The sequence below is a fragment of the Chiloscyllium punctatum genome, chromosome 10, assembly GCF_047496795.1.
Source record: "Chiloscyllium punctatum isolate Juve2018m chromosome 10, sChiPun1.3, whole genome shotgun sequence".
Taxonomy (NCBI): domain Eukaryota; kingdom Metazoa; phylum Chordata; class Chondrichthyes; order Orectolobiformes; family Hemiscylliidae; genus Chiloscyllium; species Chiloscyllium punctatum.
The window spans coordinates 69,984,625-70,001,719 of NC_092748.1; the positions used below are offsets into that span (position 1 = coordinate 69,984,625).

Sequence of the window (17,095 nt, forward strand, 5' to 3'; positions counted from 1 at the left end):
TTGCCTTCCTAATTACCTCTTATACTGGCAAACCTGTGATTCATGCACAAGGACATCCAGGTTCCTCTACAAAGCAGCATGCTGCAACATTATACCATTCAAATAATAAGAATTTTTATTGTTGCTCCTACCAAAATGTATGACTTCACACTTATTAACATTGTATTCCATCTGCCTACCCGTCGCCCACTCACTCAATGTATCTATTTTCCTCTGCAAAGTTTCACAGTCCTCTGCAACTTGGCTCTGCCACTCATCTAAGTATCATCTGCAAACTTTGACCCTATACATGGTCCAAATCATTTATATAAATTGTGATTAATTGTGGTCCCAACACCAATCCCTGAGGCACACTACTTGTTACTGATTGCCAACCAGATTAGCATTCATTTATCCCCACACTTTCTTTCCTGTTAGTCAACCAATCTTTTATCCATGCTAATACTTTACTCATAACGCCATGCATCCTTATCTTATGCAGCAGCCTTGTGTGCAGCACATAGACGAGGGCCTGTTGGAAATCTCGGTTCATTATCATCCACTGGGTCCCTGTTGTCCACCTTGCTGTAATGTCTTCATAGAATTCCAAAAGATTTGTTAAGCATGACCTTCCCCTCATGAACCCATGCTATGTCTGCCCAATGGGACAATTTCTATTGAGATGCCCTACTATTTCTTCCTTGATAATGGACTCAAGCAGAATCTAGATTATAGTGGTGCTGGAAAAGCACAGCAGTTCAGGCAACATCCGAGGAGCAGTAAAATCAACGTTTCGGGCAAAAGCCCTTCATCAGGAATAAAGGCAGAGAGCCTGAAGGATGGAGAGATAAGTGAGCGGAGGGTGGGGGTAGGGAGAAAGTAGCATAGAGTACAATAGGTGAGTGGGGGAGGGGATGAAGGTGATAGGTCAGGGGGGAGGGTGGAGTGGATAGGTGGAAAAGAAGATAGGCAGGTAGGACAAGTCATGGGGACAGTGCTGAGCTGGAAGTTTGGAACTGGGGTGAGGTGGGGGAAGGGGAAATGAGGAAACTGTTGAAGTCCACATTGATGCCCTGGGGTTGAAGTCTTCCAAGGCGGAAGATGAGGCGTTCTTCCTCCAGGCGTCTGGTAGTGAGGGAGCGGTGGTGAAGGAGACCCAGGACCTCCATGTCCTTGGCAGAGTGGGAGGGGGAGTTGAAATGTTGGGCCACAGGGCGGTGCGGTTGATTGGTGCGGGTGTCCCAGAGATGTTGTCTAAAGCACTCTGCTAGGAGGCTTCCAGTCTCCCCAGTGTAGAGGAGACCGCATCGGGAACAACGGATTCAATAAATGATATTGGTGGATGTGTAGGTAAAACTTTGATGGATGTGGAAGATTTCTTTAGGGCCTTGGATGGAGGTGAGGGAGGAGGTGTGGGCACAGGTTTTGCAATTCCTGCGGTGGCAGGGGAAGGTGCCAGGAAGGGAGGATGGGTTGTAGGGGGGCATAAACCTGACCAGGTAGTCATGGAGGGAACGGTCTTTGCGGAAGGCGGAAAGGGGTGGGGAGGGAAATATATCCCTGGTGGTGGGGTCTGTTTGGAAGTGGCGGAAATGTTGGCGGGTGATTTGGTTTATGCGAAGGTTGGTATGGTGGAGGTGAGCGCCAGGGGCGTTCTATCCTTGTTACGGTTGGAGAGGTGGGGTCTGAGGGCGGAGGTGCGGGATGTGGACGAGATATGTTGGAGGGCATTTTTAACCACGTGGGAAGGGAAATTGCGGTCTCTAAAGAAGGAGGCCATCTGTTGTGTTCTGTGGTGGAACTGGTCCTCCTGGGAGCAGATAAGGCGGAGGCGGAGGAATTGGGAATACAGGATGGCATTTTTGCAGGAGGTAGGGTGGGAAGAGGTGTAATCCAGGTAGCTGTGGGAGTCAGTGGATTTGTAAAAAATGTTGGTGTCAAGTCGGTCGTCATTAATGGAGATGGAGAGGTCCATCTTCCCTACTACAAAGGTTAAGTTAACTAGTCTATAATTGCCCATCTTTGGTCTACCTCCCTTTTTTAAACAGTGGTGTCACATGTGCTGTTTTCGAATCTGCTGGAACTGCCACAGAATCCAGCAAATTTTGGAAAACAATTGCAAGTGCACTTGTTATTTCTCCCGCCATCTCTTTTAGTACCGTCGGGATGCATTCCACCAAGGCCAGGAGACTTATCTATCCTTGGCTCCATAAGCTTGCCCAACACTACCTCTTCTGTAATAATGCTTGTTTCCAGGGTCTCATCTACCATCGTCTCTGTCAATTACTGGCATGTTATTAGTGTCCTCCACTGTGAAGACTGATACAAAATACCTGTTCAATGCCTTGGCGATATCATCATATCTCTTAACTAAATGCTCCTTCTCATCCTTTAAAGGACCACCGTTTACTTTAGCCACTCTTTTTCATTTTGTATACTTATAGAAACTTTTGGTATCTGGCTTTATATTATGTGCTAGTTTTTTTTTCTCTCATGTTCTATCTTACTTTTCTTTATAGCTCTTTCTGTGGCTTTTTGTTGACCTTTAAAGTTTTCCCAATCTTCTAGTTTCATGCTGTCCTTGGCCACTTTGTATGCCTTCTCTTTCAATTTGATAGCCTCTCTTATTTCCATAGACACCCATGACAGATTACCCCTTTTCACTGGAATATACTTTTTCTGTGCACTTCGAAAAATTGCTTTGAAAGTCCTTCAATGCTCATCAACTGTCCCACCGTAAAATCTTTGTTTCCAGTCTACTTTAGCCAGGTCCTCCCTCACTCTTATGTAGTCTCCCTTGTTTAAGCGTAGGACCTTGGAATTGGATTTTATCTTCACATTCTCCATCTGTATTCTAAATTCAACCAAATGTGATCACTTCTTCCAAGAGTGATCCTTCCTCAGACCCAAAATGTTAACTCTGATTTCTCTTCACAGATGAGCTTTTCCAGCAATTTCTATTTTGTTTCTGACTTTCAGCATTTGCAGTGCTTTTGGTTTTTATCTTTGAATGGTATCTCATTGGGTCCGGGGCCTTGTCTATTTTAAGTACTGGTAGCCAATCCAACACCACCTCCTTATTAATTATAATCTCTCCCTGTGACTTAAATTCCTCCTTTTTCCCCATTGCCTGGGTAACATTTCCATCATTAATAAAGTTGAATGTAAAGCATTTTGTCTAATTCTTCAACCACGCCCTCTCATTAGCAGCACTTTCTTGTTTAGCATAATTTCTACCCCTTCTCATCTAGGGAGATCTAGATGTGTATGCCATACCTTTCTCATTTGCAGGAATAGATCTTTAATGTATCCAGACAATCTTCACCCTGTCCTGTTCTGATCTGCTCTCCACTTTGTGCTCTACCTTGTTACACAAGCAGAGAATGAAACAGATACTGGAAATTTGAAGACAATGTAGATGGGAAAGAGTTAAACAGACATCATGCTTCCGTGATTATTGCAGAATTTTGCTAAAGTTTGATATGGGCTATTTCAAGTTTGGTAGCAATGTTGGGGGCATCTTGCTCCACCTTTTATGCTTTTCACAAGTGGCATGGTGAGTATCTCACCAGATAGCGGCGAATTGTCAATTAAGGGGATTATTACTTTTTAAGCACCTTGTTGATGGCTCAACGTGCCTCATTAAAATTCAGATTTCTGTCTTGCCAAGCTCAACTAAATGTCAAGGAAACAGCCTGGAAGCTACTGTAGGACCTGGCAAGTTCAGCTTGATGTTTTCTGTATAGGCCTCCATGTTGGATATTAAGTACCAACATTTTAGTGCATGTTCCATGGACATAAACCACATATACCTCATGCCCATGGACTTTGGCATCGGACATACAGATTGTTCTGCTATAACGCAACTGTTGTGTTCCTCTGTGAACTCATGCTATTCCATTACGGAAAACTGCTATAGAAAATCGCACTATAGGAGATCACTAATAGAAAATCACTATACCTGTTGAGTCGAAAGTTTGCATTCTACAAACAATGTCCACAAATTGTCAATCACATAATCGTCAATTTGCGCTGACGAAACAAGTGATATAACAGAATGACTTGTATACCAGCATGTAAGAAGCTTCATAGCACATCTCCGATCCACTCAAAGATGCTTCTGTACTTCACCTCGGACTGTTTTGGTAATAATCATTGTAATCCTGCTGTAAGAGCGTGCTTATGGACAGGACCAGGATGCATCTCCTAGGTCTTTGCTTGCTATCAAAGCAGTCCTTCACTCTGAGCCCATCCGAATGTCCACAGCATTGCTGACTTGAACTCCTTGCCTTGCGTTGCCTTGTATTTTTGTGCCTTTTCCTGTCCACCAGAGATACTGCGCACATATTACTTTTGTCTTGTCTGGTCATTTATAGCTGAGACTGGAGGCATGTCATGGTTGTCAGCAATCCTCAGTCAGGTCAAGGGGAACAGCCTTCTTTCAGGAGTTCCTGGCACAGTAAATCAAGGACAGGCCCTGATACCAATTCAGGAGTATGGAAATGTCATGTCTGCCACTCAAGATGGTCAGAGGCAAGATGCTTTCCATTTAAGGGAGAGCCCACCACCTGTCTTGTGTCTTTCTGCACTAATGGTAGCTCCTTTCCTCTTGTAATGAAAGAAAGTTCGGTACAAAGGGATATGAGAGTGAGTGGCACAGCTGCTAATCTGGTTGCAGGTGAGTAGGTGTCACAAGTAAGTGATTGGGCAGCCCAGAGGACATACAGATTTAGTAGTGTCAGGGATTAGGGTGGGTGACGATGAGTGAGGGCCGATGTTACTGACAATAGTGAGAGCGGTAGAACACAAGCCTCGGTGGGAGATAGATAGAGTGAGTGTGAGATATCGGAAAAATGATAATGACACTTATGCTGGCAGAGTGGACAATGTCAACGAACTTCTTCTTGCGGTGTTATGTATTCCTCCAAAAGATGAAAGTGCTTTACCTTGCAAGGCAACTTTGGACCAGGCTGGTATGGCCTGATGTTGTGGCTACCACTACTGCTCATAAGGAAGCAGAAGACCTCCTTTGCAACAGGTCAGCCAGCAGGACATCCAGGCTTGGCAGAGCTAGGCACTGACTTCCCTCTGCCATGTCTGAGGCATATGACAAGGACCGTGCAAGGCAGCTCCAGACTGATTGTGCTTATCTGGATGCACAGTGGCCTTTTGAAGATGTTGCATGCACAAGAGAAGCTGGTGAATTCTTGGATATGAGCTGAGTGGCTCATATCCAAGAGGACAGCATGTAGTAAGGTTGATTCAGATCTGAGGGATGCCATAGGGGCAATGAGATAGTTAATGCAGTGAGTTTGGTAAGATATGGTGAGGCAGTAATGAAGCTTTGCGGCAGAAACCCCTCCAAAAAGCTTAATACAACTCAGATATAGCCAACAGATCATAAGATTCAGCTGTATGTGTGTCTATATGTACAATCTCCGATAATGTAGAGTAATTGTAGTGTAAAGCTGCTTTGTAGGACTAATGTGGCAGCCATTCCATTTTGAAGTGTTCTTTACTATAATATAGTCATAAATCTGAAACAAGATTAAAGTAGTTTTTTTCAGATTTATCAAGCAACTTTAGGGTGTGATAAACAATTTATTTTTCTTGCCATGGCATTACCATCCACTATTCCTCCACTGTCAATTGGACCAATCACAAAAATGATTCAAGAGCAAGTTAAAGGCTTCGAATTTTGGGGTGAAGAATTGTCCTCCTGACTCCCAAAGCCTGTCTGCCATCTACTGGATGAGTGCAGCTCCAGCAACACACAAGAGACTCCAAATGATCCAGGACAAATAGGCCGATTTGATTGGCACCCCATCCACCATGATCACTATTCACTTTCTCCACCACTGACACTCAATCACACCAGTGCATAAAAGTTCTTCAATTCTGTCAGACGTCCACAGGAATGCATTGAATGCTTCAGGAATAACTGCACGTTTGACTGCAAGGCAGTATGTGCAATGAATGCTGTTGCACATTGAGATGATTATTTAACTAATAACACACTAGCAGGAGGAAAATACAATCATCCTGGTAAGTGTCCTCTGCACCCTTTCCAATGCTTCCACATTCTTCCTGTAATGTGGCGAACAGAACTGTACACAATACTCCAAGAGCAACCGCACCAGAGTTTTGTGTAGCTGCAACATGATCTCATGGCTCCAAAATTCAATCCCTCTACCAATAAAATAATACCGTATGCCTTCTTCACAACCCTATTAACATGGGTGGTAACTTTCAGGAATTTATGTACACGTACACCGAGATCTCTCTGTTCATCTACACTACCAAGAATCTTATCATTAGCCCAGTACTCTGCATTCCTATTACTCCTTCCAAAGTGAATCACCTCACACTTTTCCACACTAAACTCCATTTGCCACCTCTCAGCCCAGCTCTGCAGCTTATTTCTGACGCTCTGTAATATGCAACATCCTTCAGCACTGTTCACAACTCTACCGCCTTAGTATCATCCACAAATTTACTAACCCATCCTTCTGCACCCTCATCCAGGTCATTTATAAAAATGACAATGGCCCCCAAAATAGACCCTTGCAATACACCACTAGTAACTGAACTCCAGGTTGAACATTTCCCATCAACCACTACCCTCAATCCCATGCCTTTGTATTTTCAGTAATAGCCTACCATGGGGAACCTTATCAAAAGCTTTACTGAAGTCCATATACACACATCAAATGCTTTACCTTCATCCACCTGTTTGGTCACCTTCTCAAAGAACTCAACAAGGTTTGTGAGGCACAACCTACCTTTCACAAAATTGTGTTAATTATTCATAATCAAATGATTCCTTTCTAGATGATTTGTAATACTATCTCTTATGATCCTTTTCATCACTTTTCCCAAAACCGAAGTAAGGCTCACTGGTCTATAATTAGCAGAGTTGTCTCTACTCCCCTTCTTGAACAAGGGGACAACATTTGCTATCCTCCAGTCTTCTGGCACCAATCCTGTAGACTATGATGACAAAAAGATCAAAACCAAACGTTCTACCATCTCCTCCCTAGATTCCTAGAGAATCCTAGGATAAATCCCACCCAGTCCTGGGGACTTATCTATTTTCACACTTTCCAAAAACTGCTAACACCTCCTCCTTATGAACCTCAATCCAGTCTAGTCTAATAGCATGTATCTCAGTATTCTCCTCAACAACACTGTCTTATCCCAGTGTGAATAATGATGATAAATGTTGTGGTTCTGTTCGCCAAGCTGGGAATTTGTGTTGCAGACGTTTCGTCCCTGTCTAGGTGACATCCTCAGTGCCTGGGAGCCTCCTGTGAAGTGCTTCCGTGATGTTTCCTCCGGCATTTATAGTGGTTTGTTTCTGCCGCTTCCAGTTGTCAGTTCCAGCTGTCCGCTGCAGTGGCTGGTATATTGGGTCCAGGTCGATTTGTTTATTAGAATCTGTGGATGAGTGCCATGCCCCTAGGAATTCCCTGGCTGTTCTCTGTTTGGCTTGTCCTATAATAGTAGTCGGTAAAAAGGGCTTTTGCCCGAAACGTCGATTTCGAAGCTACTTGGATGCTGCCTGAACTGCTGTGCTCTTCCAGCACCATTAATCCTATAATAGTAGTGTTGTCCCAGTCAAACTCATGTTTCTTGTCATCCGCGTGTGTGGCTACTAAGGATAGCTAGTCGTGTCGTTTCGTGGCTAGTTGGTGTTCATGGATACAGATCGTTAGCTGTCTTCCTGTTTGTCCTAAGCAGTGTTTTGTCCAGTCCTTGCATGGGATTTTGTACACTATGTTGGTTTTGTTCATGCTGGGTATAGGGTGCTTCGTTCTGGTGAGTTGTAGTCTGAGCGTGGCTGTTGGTTTGTGTGCTGTCATGAGTCCTAGTGGTCGCAGTAGTCTGGCTGTCAGTTCAGAAATGTTCTTGATGTATGGTAGTGTGGCTAGTCCTTTGGGTTGTGGCATGTCCTCATTCCGTTGTCTTTCCCTTAGGCATCTGTTGATGAAATTGCGAGGGTATCCATTTTTGGCGAATACCATATGGTATTCACCAAAAACATACCCCCACAATTTCATCAACAGATGCATCAGGGAAAGACAACGGAATGAGGACATGCCACAACCCAAAGGACTAGCCACATTACCATACATCAAGAACATTTCTGAACTGACAGCCAGACTACTGCGACCACTAGGACTCATGACAGCACACAAACCAACAGTCACTCTCAGACAACAACTCACCAGGACAAAGGACCCGATACCCAGCATGAGCAAAACCAACGTAGTATACAAAATCCCATGCAAGGACTGCACAAAACACTATGTAGGACAAACAGGAAGACAGCTAACGATCCGCATCCATGAACACCAACTAGCCACGAAACGACACGACCAACAATCCTTAGTAGCCACACACGCGGATGACAAGCAACATGAGTTCAACTGGGACAACACTACTATTATAGGACGAGCCAAACAGAGAACAGCCAGGGAATTCCTAGAGGCATGGCACTCATCCACAGATTCTATCAACAAACACATCAACCTGGACCCAATATACCGGCCACTGCAGCGGACAGCTGGAACTGACAACCGGAAGCGGCAGAGACAAACCACTATAAATGCCAGAGGAAACATCACAGAAGTACTTAACGGGAGGCTCCCAAGCACTGAGGATGTCACTTAGACAGGGGACGAAACATCTGCAACACAAATTCCCAGCTCGGCGAACAGAACCACAACAACAAGCACCCGAGCTACAAATCTTCTCACAAACTTTGAACTGATGAAAAATATTAATTTAGCATCTCTCCTATCTCCTCAGACTCCAAGCACAACTCCATACTGTCCTTGACTGGTCCTAATCTTACTCCAGTCATTCATTTATTCCTGGCATACCTATAGAAAGCTTTAAGGTTTTCCCTGATTCTACCTGTCAAAGACTTCTCATGTCCCCTTTTGGTTCTTCTTTGTGCTCTCTTTAGTTCCTTCCTGGCTAACTTGTAACTCTCAAAAGCCCTAACTGAGCCTTCATGTCTCATCTTTACATAAGCCGCCTCCTTCCTCTTGACAAGGGATTTGATTTCTTTAGTAAACGACAGCGCCCTTGCTCCACCATTTCCTCCCTGCTTGATAGGGACATATTTATCAAGGACATGCAGTAGCTGTTCCTTGAACAAGTGCACATTTCAATTGTGCCCATCCTCTGCAGCTTCCTCCCCTAACCTATACTTCCTAAATCTTGCCTAATCACATTTTAATTGCCTTTCCCCCAGCTATAGCTGGGGTATATACCTGTGGTATACACCTGTCCCTTTCTATTGGTTTGATATTGCCCAGTATACAAACCCCAACTAATTTGAAATTCCAGTGAATGTATCATGTTTCTTCACTATCTATAAATATTTTCATCAAGTGACAGTCAGTTTCATTAGAATTGTTAAGGTGCTCAAGGGATATTTAATAGACCTTCTGTTGATTATTGAGATAATTTTCCTGATAAATTGAGTGACAAGAGAAGCTTTAGTCATTGCTCAACAGAACATTTGAAGACACACCTGAATTGCCCCAGGTGAGTGCTAGTTGTTTGCCTTTCTAGAAGTGTTACTGTAATTACGTCTGAAGTAGAACTAGCCCTTTTTGTTTTACTCGTATTAAATGTTTCTGCATTGATATCTTAGTTCTAAGTATGAATACAATCAAAGCTAGCAACTTTTTTTAAAAATGAAAATATCTGAAATTCCAATTGTTTGCTGAAAGAATAAAATCACAAAATTCACAAAATCACAAGCAGCCGAGTAACTTGCAGATAAGCTTGTGGAAAGATCAACAAGAGAGAAACAGCCCCAAGAAGTTGAAATAACTGTGGAGAAGCTGGTATCCTGTTACCAAGTCACCCTTTATTTATGTGTGCACAGTATACTGACTGGGATCAGCCAGCTCAGAGTTAGTCGCAGAATTGAGGAGATTCTGAATCCTCTGTTTATTTTTTTAACATAAATCTATATTTTAATGAATTTCGAAAATTAGCATTCTTTTCACATTCAATACATAGCAAGATTTAACAAAAAAATCTCAGGCTTAAATTGAATCATTATAAAGTGAAAAGTTGATTCAGTTCACTTTAAATGCACCAAAATATATTTTACAGTAATGTAGCAAAACTGTAGTAGTATATACAACGTCTTAACCTCCCAAGTCCAATTCTTAATCCAAGAGGAACTATCTCCTCCTTAATGGAGGTAATTTAGGTCCTAATTGAAGTGATTGTGTCGTCTCATGTTAATAAAATTCCTATGGGATATGGAAACAGACTTGCAACTTATAATTTTCAGTTTAAACCAAACAAAACAAATAAATGATGTAATCCTCTGTTTATATCAACCAGTTAGGGTTCCCTGATTGACCAAGGTTAACAACCCCAATCAAGGATATAACAGTCAACAAGATCCACCTAGTTCCAATCACTACAGAAGTAAACCCTTTTATTTCAAACCTGGTAGAGGGCAGGGTAAGCAAGAAGCTAGTCACAAGGAGCAGTTACAAATTCTATTGGGAAGCAAGGATCTGAAGGAGCAATCCTGATGAAAGTTTAAAAAAAAAAGACTGTGGATGCTGGAGATCTGAAACAAAGCAGAAATTGCTGGGGAAAATTCAGCAGGCCTGGCAGCATCTACAAGATGAAAGCAGCAGGTTAATATTTCTAGTACAGTGACTCTTCAGTCCTGATTAGAGGTTTAGCTAAATAGCAAGCAGGAATGGAGTCTCTGAGTAAAGCTAAGAATCCCTTCTGGGTAAAGAGAGAACTTTAAAGTAACAGCACAGAAAAATCAGAGAAATCTATAAGTTTAAAAGGACTACTCACAATGAGCATTGCTGCCATGGTGAGTGGACATCATGAGGTATGGCTACTGGAGGGAGATCATCTTCCATAGAAGTAATTTAAACTGAGCTCATGATTATAGGTAACACCATGACGCCAGAATTGAGTGACAAAGGGGCAATTTAGAAGCCTAAGTGGGCAGAATATAACAAAAGAATATAGTAAGAAGAATGATCAGCTCATATTAAAAGCAGGAGATCCATAATTTAAACTGTACTGGCATCTGGAAGAATTTATTAAGGCTATCAGGCATTATTTGAGAAAGTCATGGAAATAAATGGGCATTGCTTATTGAACTATAGAAGGCAGGAAATCAGCTGTAATCTCCATTTTATCAGCAGAGGGCTGGAATTCTCTATTTTGACTGCAAGAACATGGGAAAAGCCCAAGTAAACAGTACTGAAATATAGCATTGCTTTACCATAGAATTTGAAGCTTTAAGACAAGGAAAGTAAATAGCATTGCTATATTGCAAAAGTAAAAAGAAATTTGGCAAAGTGATGAAAGCAGCATTAATATACTGTAGTAATAAATGCCTTCAAAGCCATGAATGAAAGTGAAATTGGGATACCACAGAAGGAGACAGTTTTAAAGTAAGAAAAATAAATAATCACATTAGGAAGAAATGGCACAAGTAATACTGCCTGGCAGATTTAACTTTAGAAACAAGCTAATAAGATCACAGGGTTGGACATGGGTAGAGAAAGCAATTAAGGTACAGAATTGCTTCCAAGTTACATACTAACACAGTCTGAACAAGTAAGTGCACTATTGTATTCAATTGGACCTACAGCTGATAATTTGCAGCTGTTTAAGGCATAAAAAAAGCACAGACAAGTTTGATGAAATTCTACAAGCTTTAAGAAAAAATAAAATAATTGAAAGGGCAAAATTTAACAGAAGAGTTCATCATTCAGGGAAACTATACACCAGTTCCTTAATGATCTCTACAGATTAACGAAAAACTGTGACACTGGACCTTTGACATCAGAATTTCCTAGATTCATTTTTAGAATTATCAATGGAATTATTGATGAGTCTTTGTCAGATTAATTCCAGTCCTAAGAAGGTTTGACTATTGAGAAAGCTGTTCAGATTGTGCTAGAAATAGAAGGCAGGAAAAATCACAGCAAAATTATGAGAGGAGAAGGACAACCTTATTACAGGAAAACAACATATCTTGTTCAATTTGTAAGGAAAAATTCTGAACTGTGACAAACCTACACAAAGAGTAGGCCAGACAGCAGATACTAAGAATCAATGTCAGTATTGTGGACGCAGAAGGGTCACAGGCACACACAGTGCCCAGCTCTATAAAAATCATGCTTCATCTTTAAAACTATTGTCGTATCTGGTAAACCTGTTGAAGTTACGCATTGTTACAGAGCATCAAAAATGTCAAATATCTACTCCAAGATGTTAATTGGTAATGCCATTAGCATCAGAAAAGATGTCCAATGTCTTCCTGTGGGAATTTGATTATTTGAACAATTAATGTTTGACAGTGCCTGTTTATGCCAATGGATATCTAATTAATTCTAAACTTGTTACTGGAGCAAGCATCATTGTCATGTCATATTATTTGCCATGGATGATGTAACAAAGTTAACAACCTATAGAAGTTAATCTGCATGGTCCAGTTGGAATAGTTGTCAAAAGTTTGCTACAATCACCCTGGCAACACAAAGGGTGTCAGGAAGTAGAGAATACATGTTGTTTAAAATCTAGAAACCTTAGTCTTGAGCATGCATCCCAACAAGAAGCAACAATTGAGTGAGATTATCTGTAGTGAGAAAAGATAACTATTTCATTTTGTCAATAGAATCAAAATTTGCACGTACACAGAATTGACAGAAATATTGCCATTCCTATCAACACTGAAGGGAATTGAGACAATAAAAATCAGCAAAGTTTGCAAAATGATGCAGACAAGGTGAAGAAGAATGAGCTGTATAACCCACTTTGAGTTCATTCATCAATTTTTAACTGAAGCTGTTCAGGTATCAATGCAGCCTAACAAACAATTCTAATAATGGAGTAAAAAATGACGTTAGATGATAAGGAGTATTTCAATGCTTCATCTTCAAAAAAAGCATTATCAAAGGTAAGTCAGCAACAATTGTCCAGTAGCATGACAGAGGATGTGAACATGTTGGGTTCAGCAGCATGAGAGGATCTTCAAACTAATCTACAATTGAACTAAAGAGTTTACATTCTTCAATTTGGATGTATAAGCAGACTTAAAATAGAGATTTTCAGCTCCGATTGAAGATGGTATGCATATGACTCCATGGGAGCCAGCACTGCGGTGGGATAATCATTGTCTTCATAATCAAGACATGATCAAGAACTGGTTGCCTGCTGCAGAAATTCAGGTTCCTGCAAAAATATTTGCAGAGAGTAATCATCTTCGTTGAAGGAAATTCCTAAGATTAAACAATGCTCAGATGATATTATGGGGCTGCCTGCTTCAGAGATGAGTTCCTCTAAAAAAGAAAGTCAGGAGATTGAGCATCGTTCAGATTAAGTAATGCACCAACTAGTGGGTTTAGCAGGTATGACCTCCTTAGCAAAGGATGTGCAAGCAATAAAAGGTCCTTCAGTGTGGAGGGAATTTAGAGATCATGCGGGGTCAAGAACAGAAATCAAAGTCAATTCCTCAAGCCATACCAATCAATCTTTTAAGTTTGTTGAGAACACATTGTGAAAGAATTGCAAAACTCTCAATGGAATCTGTGAATCTATAAACATAGAAATATAATCTGAGGAAAGAAAGCTTGGGGAGCTGTTGCAAAGGTAAAGTTGCTGAAATGGTTAATGCTGAAGACTTCATTAAGTTCCAGCCAGTATGATGTCATGAGTATTTGGAGCATGAAGAAAGCCTATCCTCGGATTTGAAGAGGACAAACCTTTGTACCAGCACTCCTCAGTTTTGTAAAAATGTCTAATTTATACTGTATTGTTAACATATAATGAACTATAAAGATACAAGTTTCTGCTTATTAAGACTAATTGGTTTTCTTCTGTCTTGGTGACCCAATTAAGGAAAGGGAATGATAGTTGTAAATTGCCTAAACATAAACTGTTATATTTGGCATTGCAGTACATACAAAAGTTTCCTTTCAAATCAGGAAGGGCCGGCTTCCTTTCTCAGTGTCCCTTTGCAATTAGAAAATTACAAAAATGACAACATTTGAAACCATGTATTCCAGATCATTTTGAAAGCATTGAATATATAACTAAATAAATATTAAACCATTAGCTGGAAAAATTAAAATGATACTTTCTTCTGTTCCTGGGTGTTTCCATGTTCAGCAGTAATGTTACATTTAAATTAATTCATACAGATGCGTAATTTGTATAGAATTTTTTTTAAATTTAAGATTTTCTAAAATTAAGGCATCTTTATCCTGATAAAGGTGTTACGTTTTACATATTTTAAAAGCTTTTCACGTTTAGACTGCATGCTAATATGTTTCTTTCAGCTGCAAGATTATTCTAGTTGGAGTCTTATCCCTAAATGTGTAATACTATTAATAGTAAAATGAATAAGTGATGCGTACTGAAACACAAACATTGAATTACAGCTAATTGGTGTGTACAGAGAGCCCTGGATAATTGATTCTTAAATTTGAAACTATGTTGCAGGTATTTCATGATGTTGCATACAAAGCAAAAGATCGTAATGACTTAGTTGCTGGTGTGGATGAATTTCTTGATCAAGTAACTGTTTTGCCACCAGGGGAGTGGGATCCATCAATTCGAATAGAGCCACCAAAAAGTGTACCTTCCCAGGTGTGTGTATTTCATGTTATTGTTCTCAAATACAGCTCTTACTATATTGCTCAGGGATTTTATTGAAAAATGATGATATTAACCACACAAAAATATTGTATATTCTTTTCATGGTGTTGCCAGTAAGGCAAATTTCTGTTGCCCTTCACTAACTTTCCTCTGATATTCTATTTGAAGTTGGAATATATTGCGATGGCTAACCCTATAAAACTGAATAGGTTCATGCTTGCTCATTGATAAGGCTCACTCTGTAAAATTATAGAGCACAATTGAAGTTGCTGGTTAAATCATAATATCTTACTTTTTTGTTAAGGACTGAGCTGTAAGGTTAATGACGCATATTCATTCAGAATACAAATGTAAATTGTGTAATAGCAATCCTAATTAAAGTGGAATGTACACCTAAGAGTAATAATAGGCTTTAAATCTCATCAATGTAATGACGAAAGCCTGAATATGCTATCATTTCACATGTTAAATGCACGCAGTTCTTATCCTTAAAATCTTAGAATCATTCTTCCTGTATCAAGCTCTGGCAATATTCTTTGTGTTAGCTGACATTTTTTAGAAATTCTAATTGAAGTTTCAACCAGCGATTAATGGCATTTTAAATACCTCTTTGTGCCGCTGTTGGTATTTTACCCATGCATGCAAGATGTCTAGTGCAATTGAAGCTAACTGTTTGGTTTTGTGAAAGGGGTGGTGGGTAGGACCCCTGCTTCTTTAGTCCTCTGGGCCCTTTGAATGCACCCACTCTGGCCAAAATCATCCCTGCATTTCTGACCACAGACTTAATTGAGTCCCTCATTGTGGAGGGACTGACAAAAATTTTAAAACTGTTGCAGCTGGCACTGCAGAGCTGCTGGTCATTGGTTGGTCAGCAGTTCCCCAAGGCAGTAGTTCCCCCTGAGAAAGGGGAAAGGACTTTCCTTAACACCAGTATCAATGCTCCCAGTGTTAAATTGTTGTTATTTAACTATCACGGTCATGTGTAGGCTTCCTCTGATTTAAGTATAAATATGCACTTAATGGTAAGATCTTGGGGAGTGTTGAACAAAGAGTGTAGGTTCATAGTTCCTTGAAAGTGGGGTCACAGGTAGATAGGATAATGAAGAAGGCGTTTGGTATGCTTGCCTTTATTGGTCAGTGCATTGAATATTGGAGTTGGGAGGTCATGTTGTGGCTGTACAGGACAGTGGTTAGGCCATTTTGGAATACTGCATGCAATTCTGGTCTCCCTGTTACAGAAGGATGTTGTGAAACTTGTGAAAGGGTTCAGCAAAGATTTACAAGGATGTTGCCAGAGTTGGTGGGTTTGAGCTATAGGGAGAGGCTGAATAGGCTTGGGATATTTTCCCTGGAGCATTGGAGGCTGAGAGGTGACCTTATAGAGGTTTATAAAATCATGAAAGGCATGGATTGGGTAAATAGATGAGGTCTTTTCCCCAGGGTGGGGGAATCCAAAACTAGAAGGCATAGGTTTAAGGTAAGAGGACAAAGATTTAAAAGGGACCTAAGGAGCAACTTTTTTATGCAGGAGGTGGGGTGTGTGTGTGTGGAATGAGCTGCCAGAGGAAGTGGTGGAGGCTGGTACAATTACAGCATTTAAAGGCATCTGAATGGGTATATGACTATGAAGGGTTTAGAGGGATATGGGCCAAATGCTGACAAATGGGACAAATTTATTTAGGATATCTGGGCGGCATGGATGAGTTGGATTGAATGGTTTGTTTCTGTGCTGCACATCTCTATGACTCTATATGGAACCTGATCCACTAATCAATAAGACTATGCGTTTGTATTTCATGTTCCATTTTTCCATCTGCCCTCATAACCTTTGATTTCCTTGCCTAACCATCCTCTGTCTATCTCGACTTGGAGTATTCAATGACCCTGACCACTGACTTCTGAGGCAGATTTCCAGCACCTTGGGGAAAAAAAGATCCTGCTCATCTCTGTCCTAAAAGAATGACAACTGCCTTTGAAACAGTACCCTCTAAACTCATCCATAAGAAGAAATATAATTTTAATATTTACCTTGTCAAGATGTTTCAGGACCATATCCACTTCAATCAAGTCATCCCTCAGTCTTTTAAACTTTATGGATGTTGTGGTTCTGTTCGCCGAGCTGGGAATTTGTCTTGCAAACATTTCGTCCCCTGTCTAGGTGACATCCTCAGTGCTTGGGAGCCTCCTGTGAAGCACTTCTGTGCTGTTTCCTCCGGCATTTATAGTGGCCTGTCTCTGCTGCTTCTGGTTGTCAGTTCCAGCTGTCCGCTGTAGTGGCTGGTATATTGGGTCCAGGTCGATGTGTTTGTTGATAGAGTCTGTGGATGAGTGCCATGCCTCTAGGAATTCCCTGGCTGTTCTCTGTTCGGCTTGCCCTGTAATGGTAGTGTTGTCCCAGTCGAATTCATGTTGCTTGTCGTCTGTGTGTGTGGCCACTAAGGAT

At 41.0% G+C, this 17,095-nt stretch overlaps 1 protein-coding gene across 5 annotated transcripts in view; it reads left to right on the forward strand.

The window, feature by feature from the left end:
- The window catches only part of LOC140482267 (sodium-driven chloride bicarbonate exchanger-like), a 281,516-nt gene that overhangs the window by 167,876 nt on the left and 96,545 nt on the right, over window positions 1–17,095 (forward strand). For all 5 annotated transcript variants that reach the window (XM_072579457.1, XM_072579456.1, XM_072579455.1 and 2 more), the window contains one exon: window positions 14,497–14,643. In XM_072579457.1, the coding sequence (XP_072435558.1) occupies window positions 14,497–14,643 (147 nt within the window). The remainder of the gene's footprint in view (window positions 1–14,496; window positions 14,644–17,095) is intronic.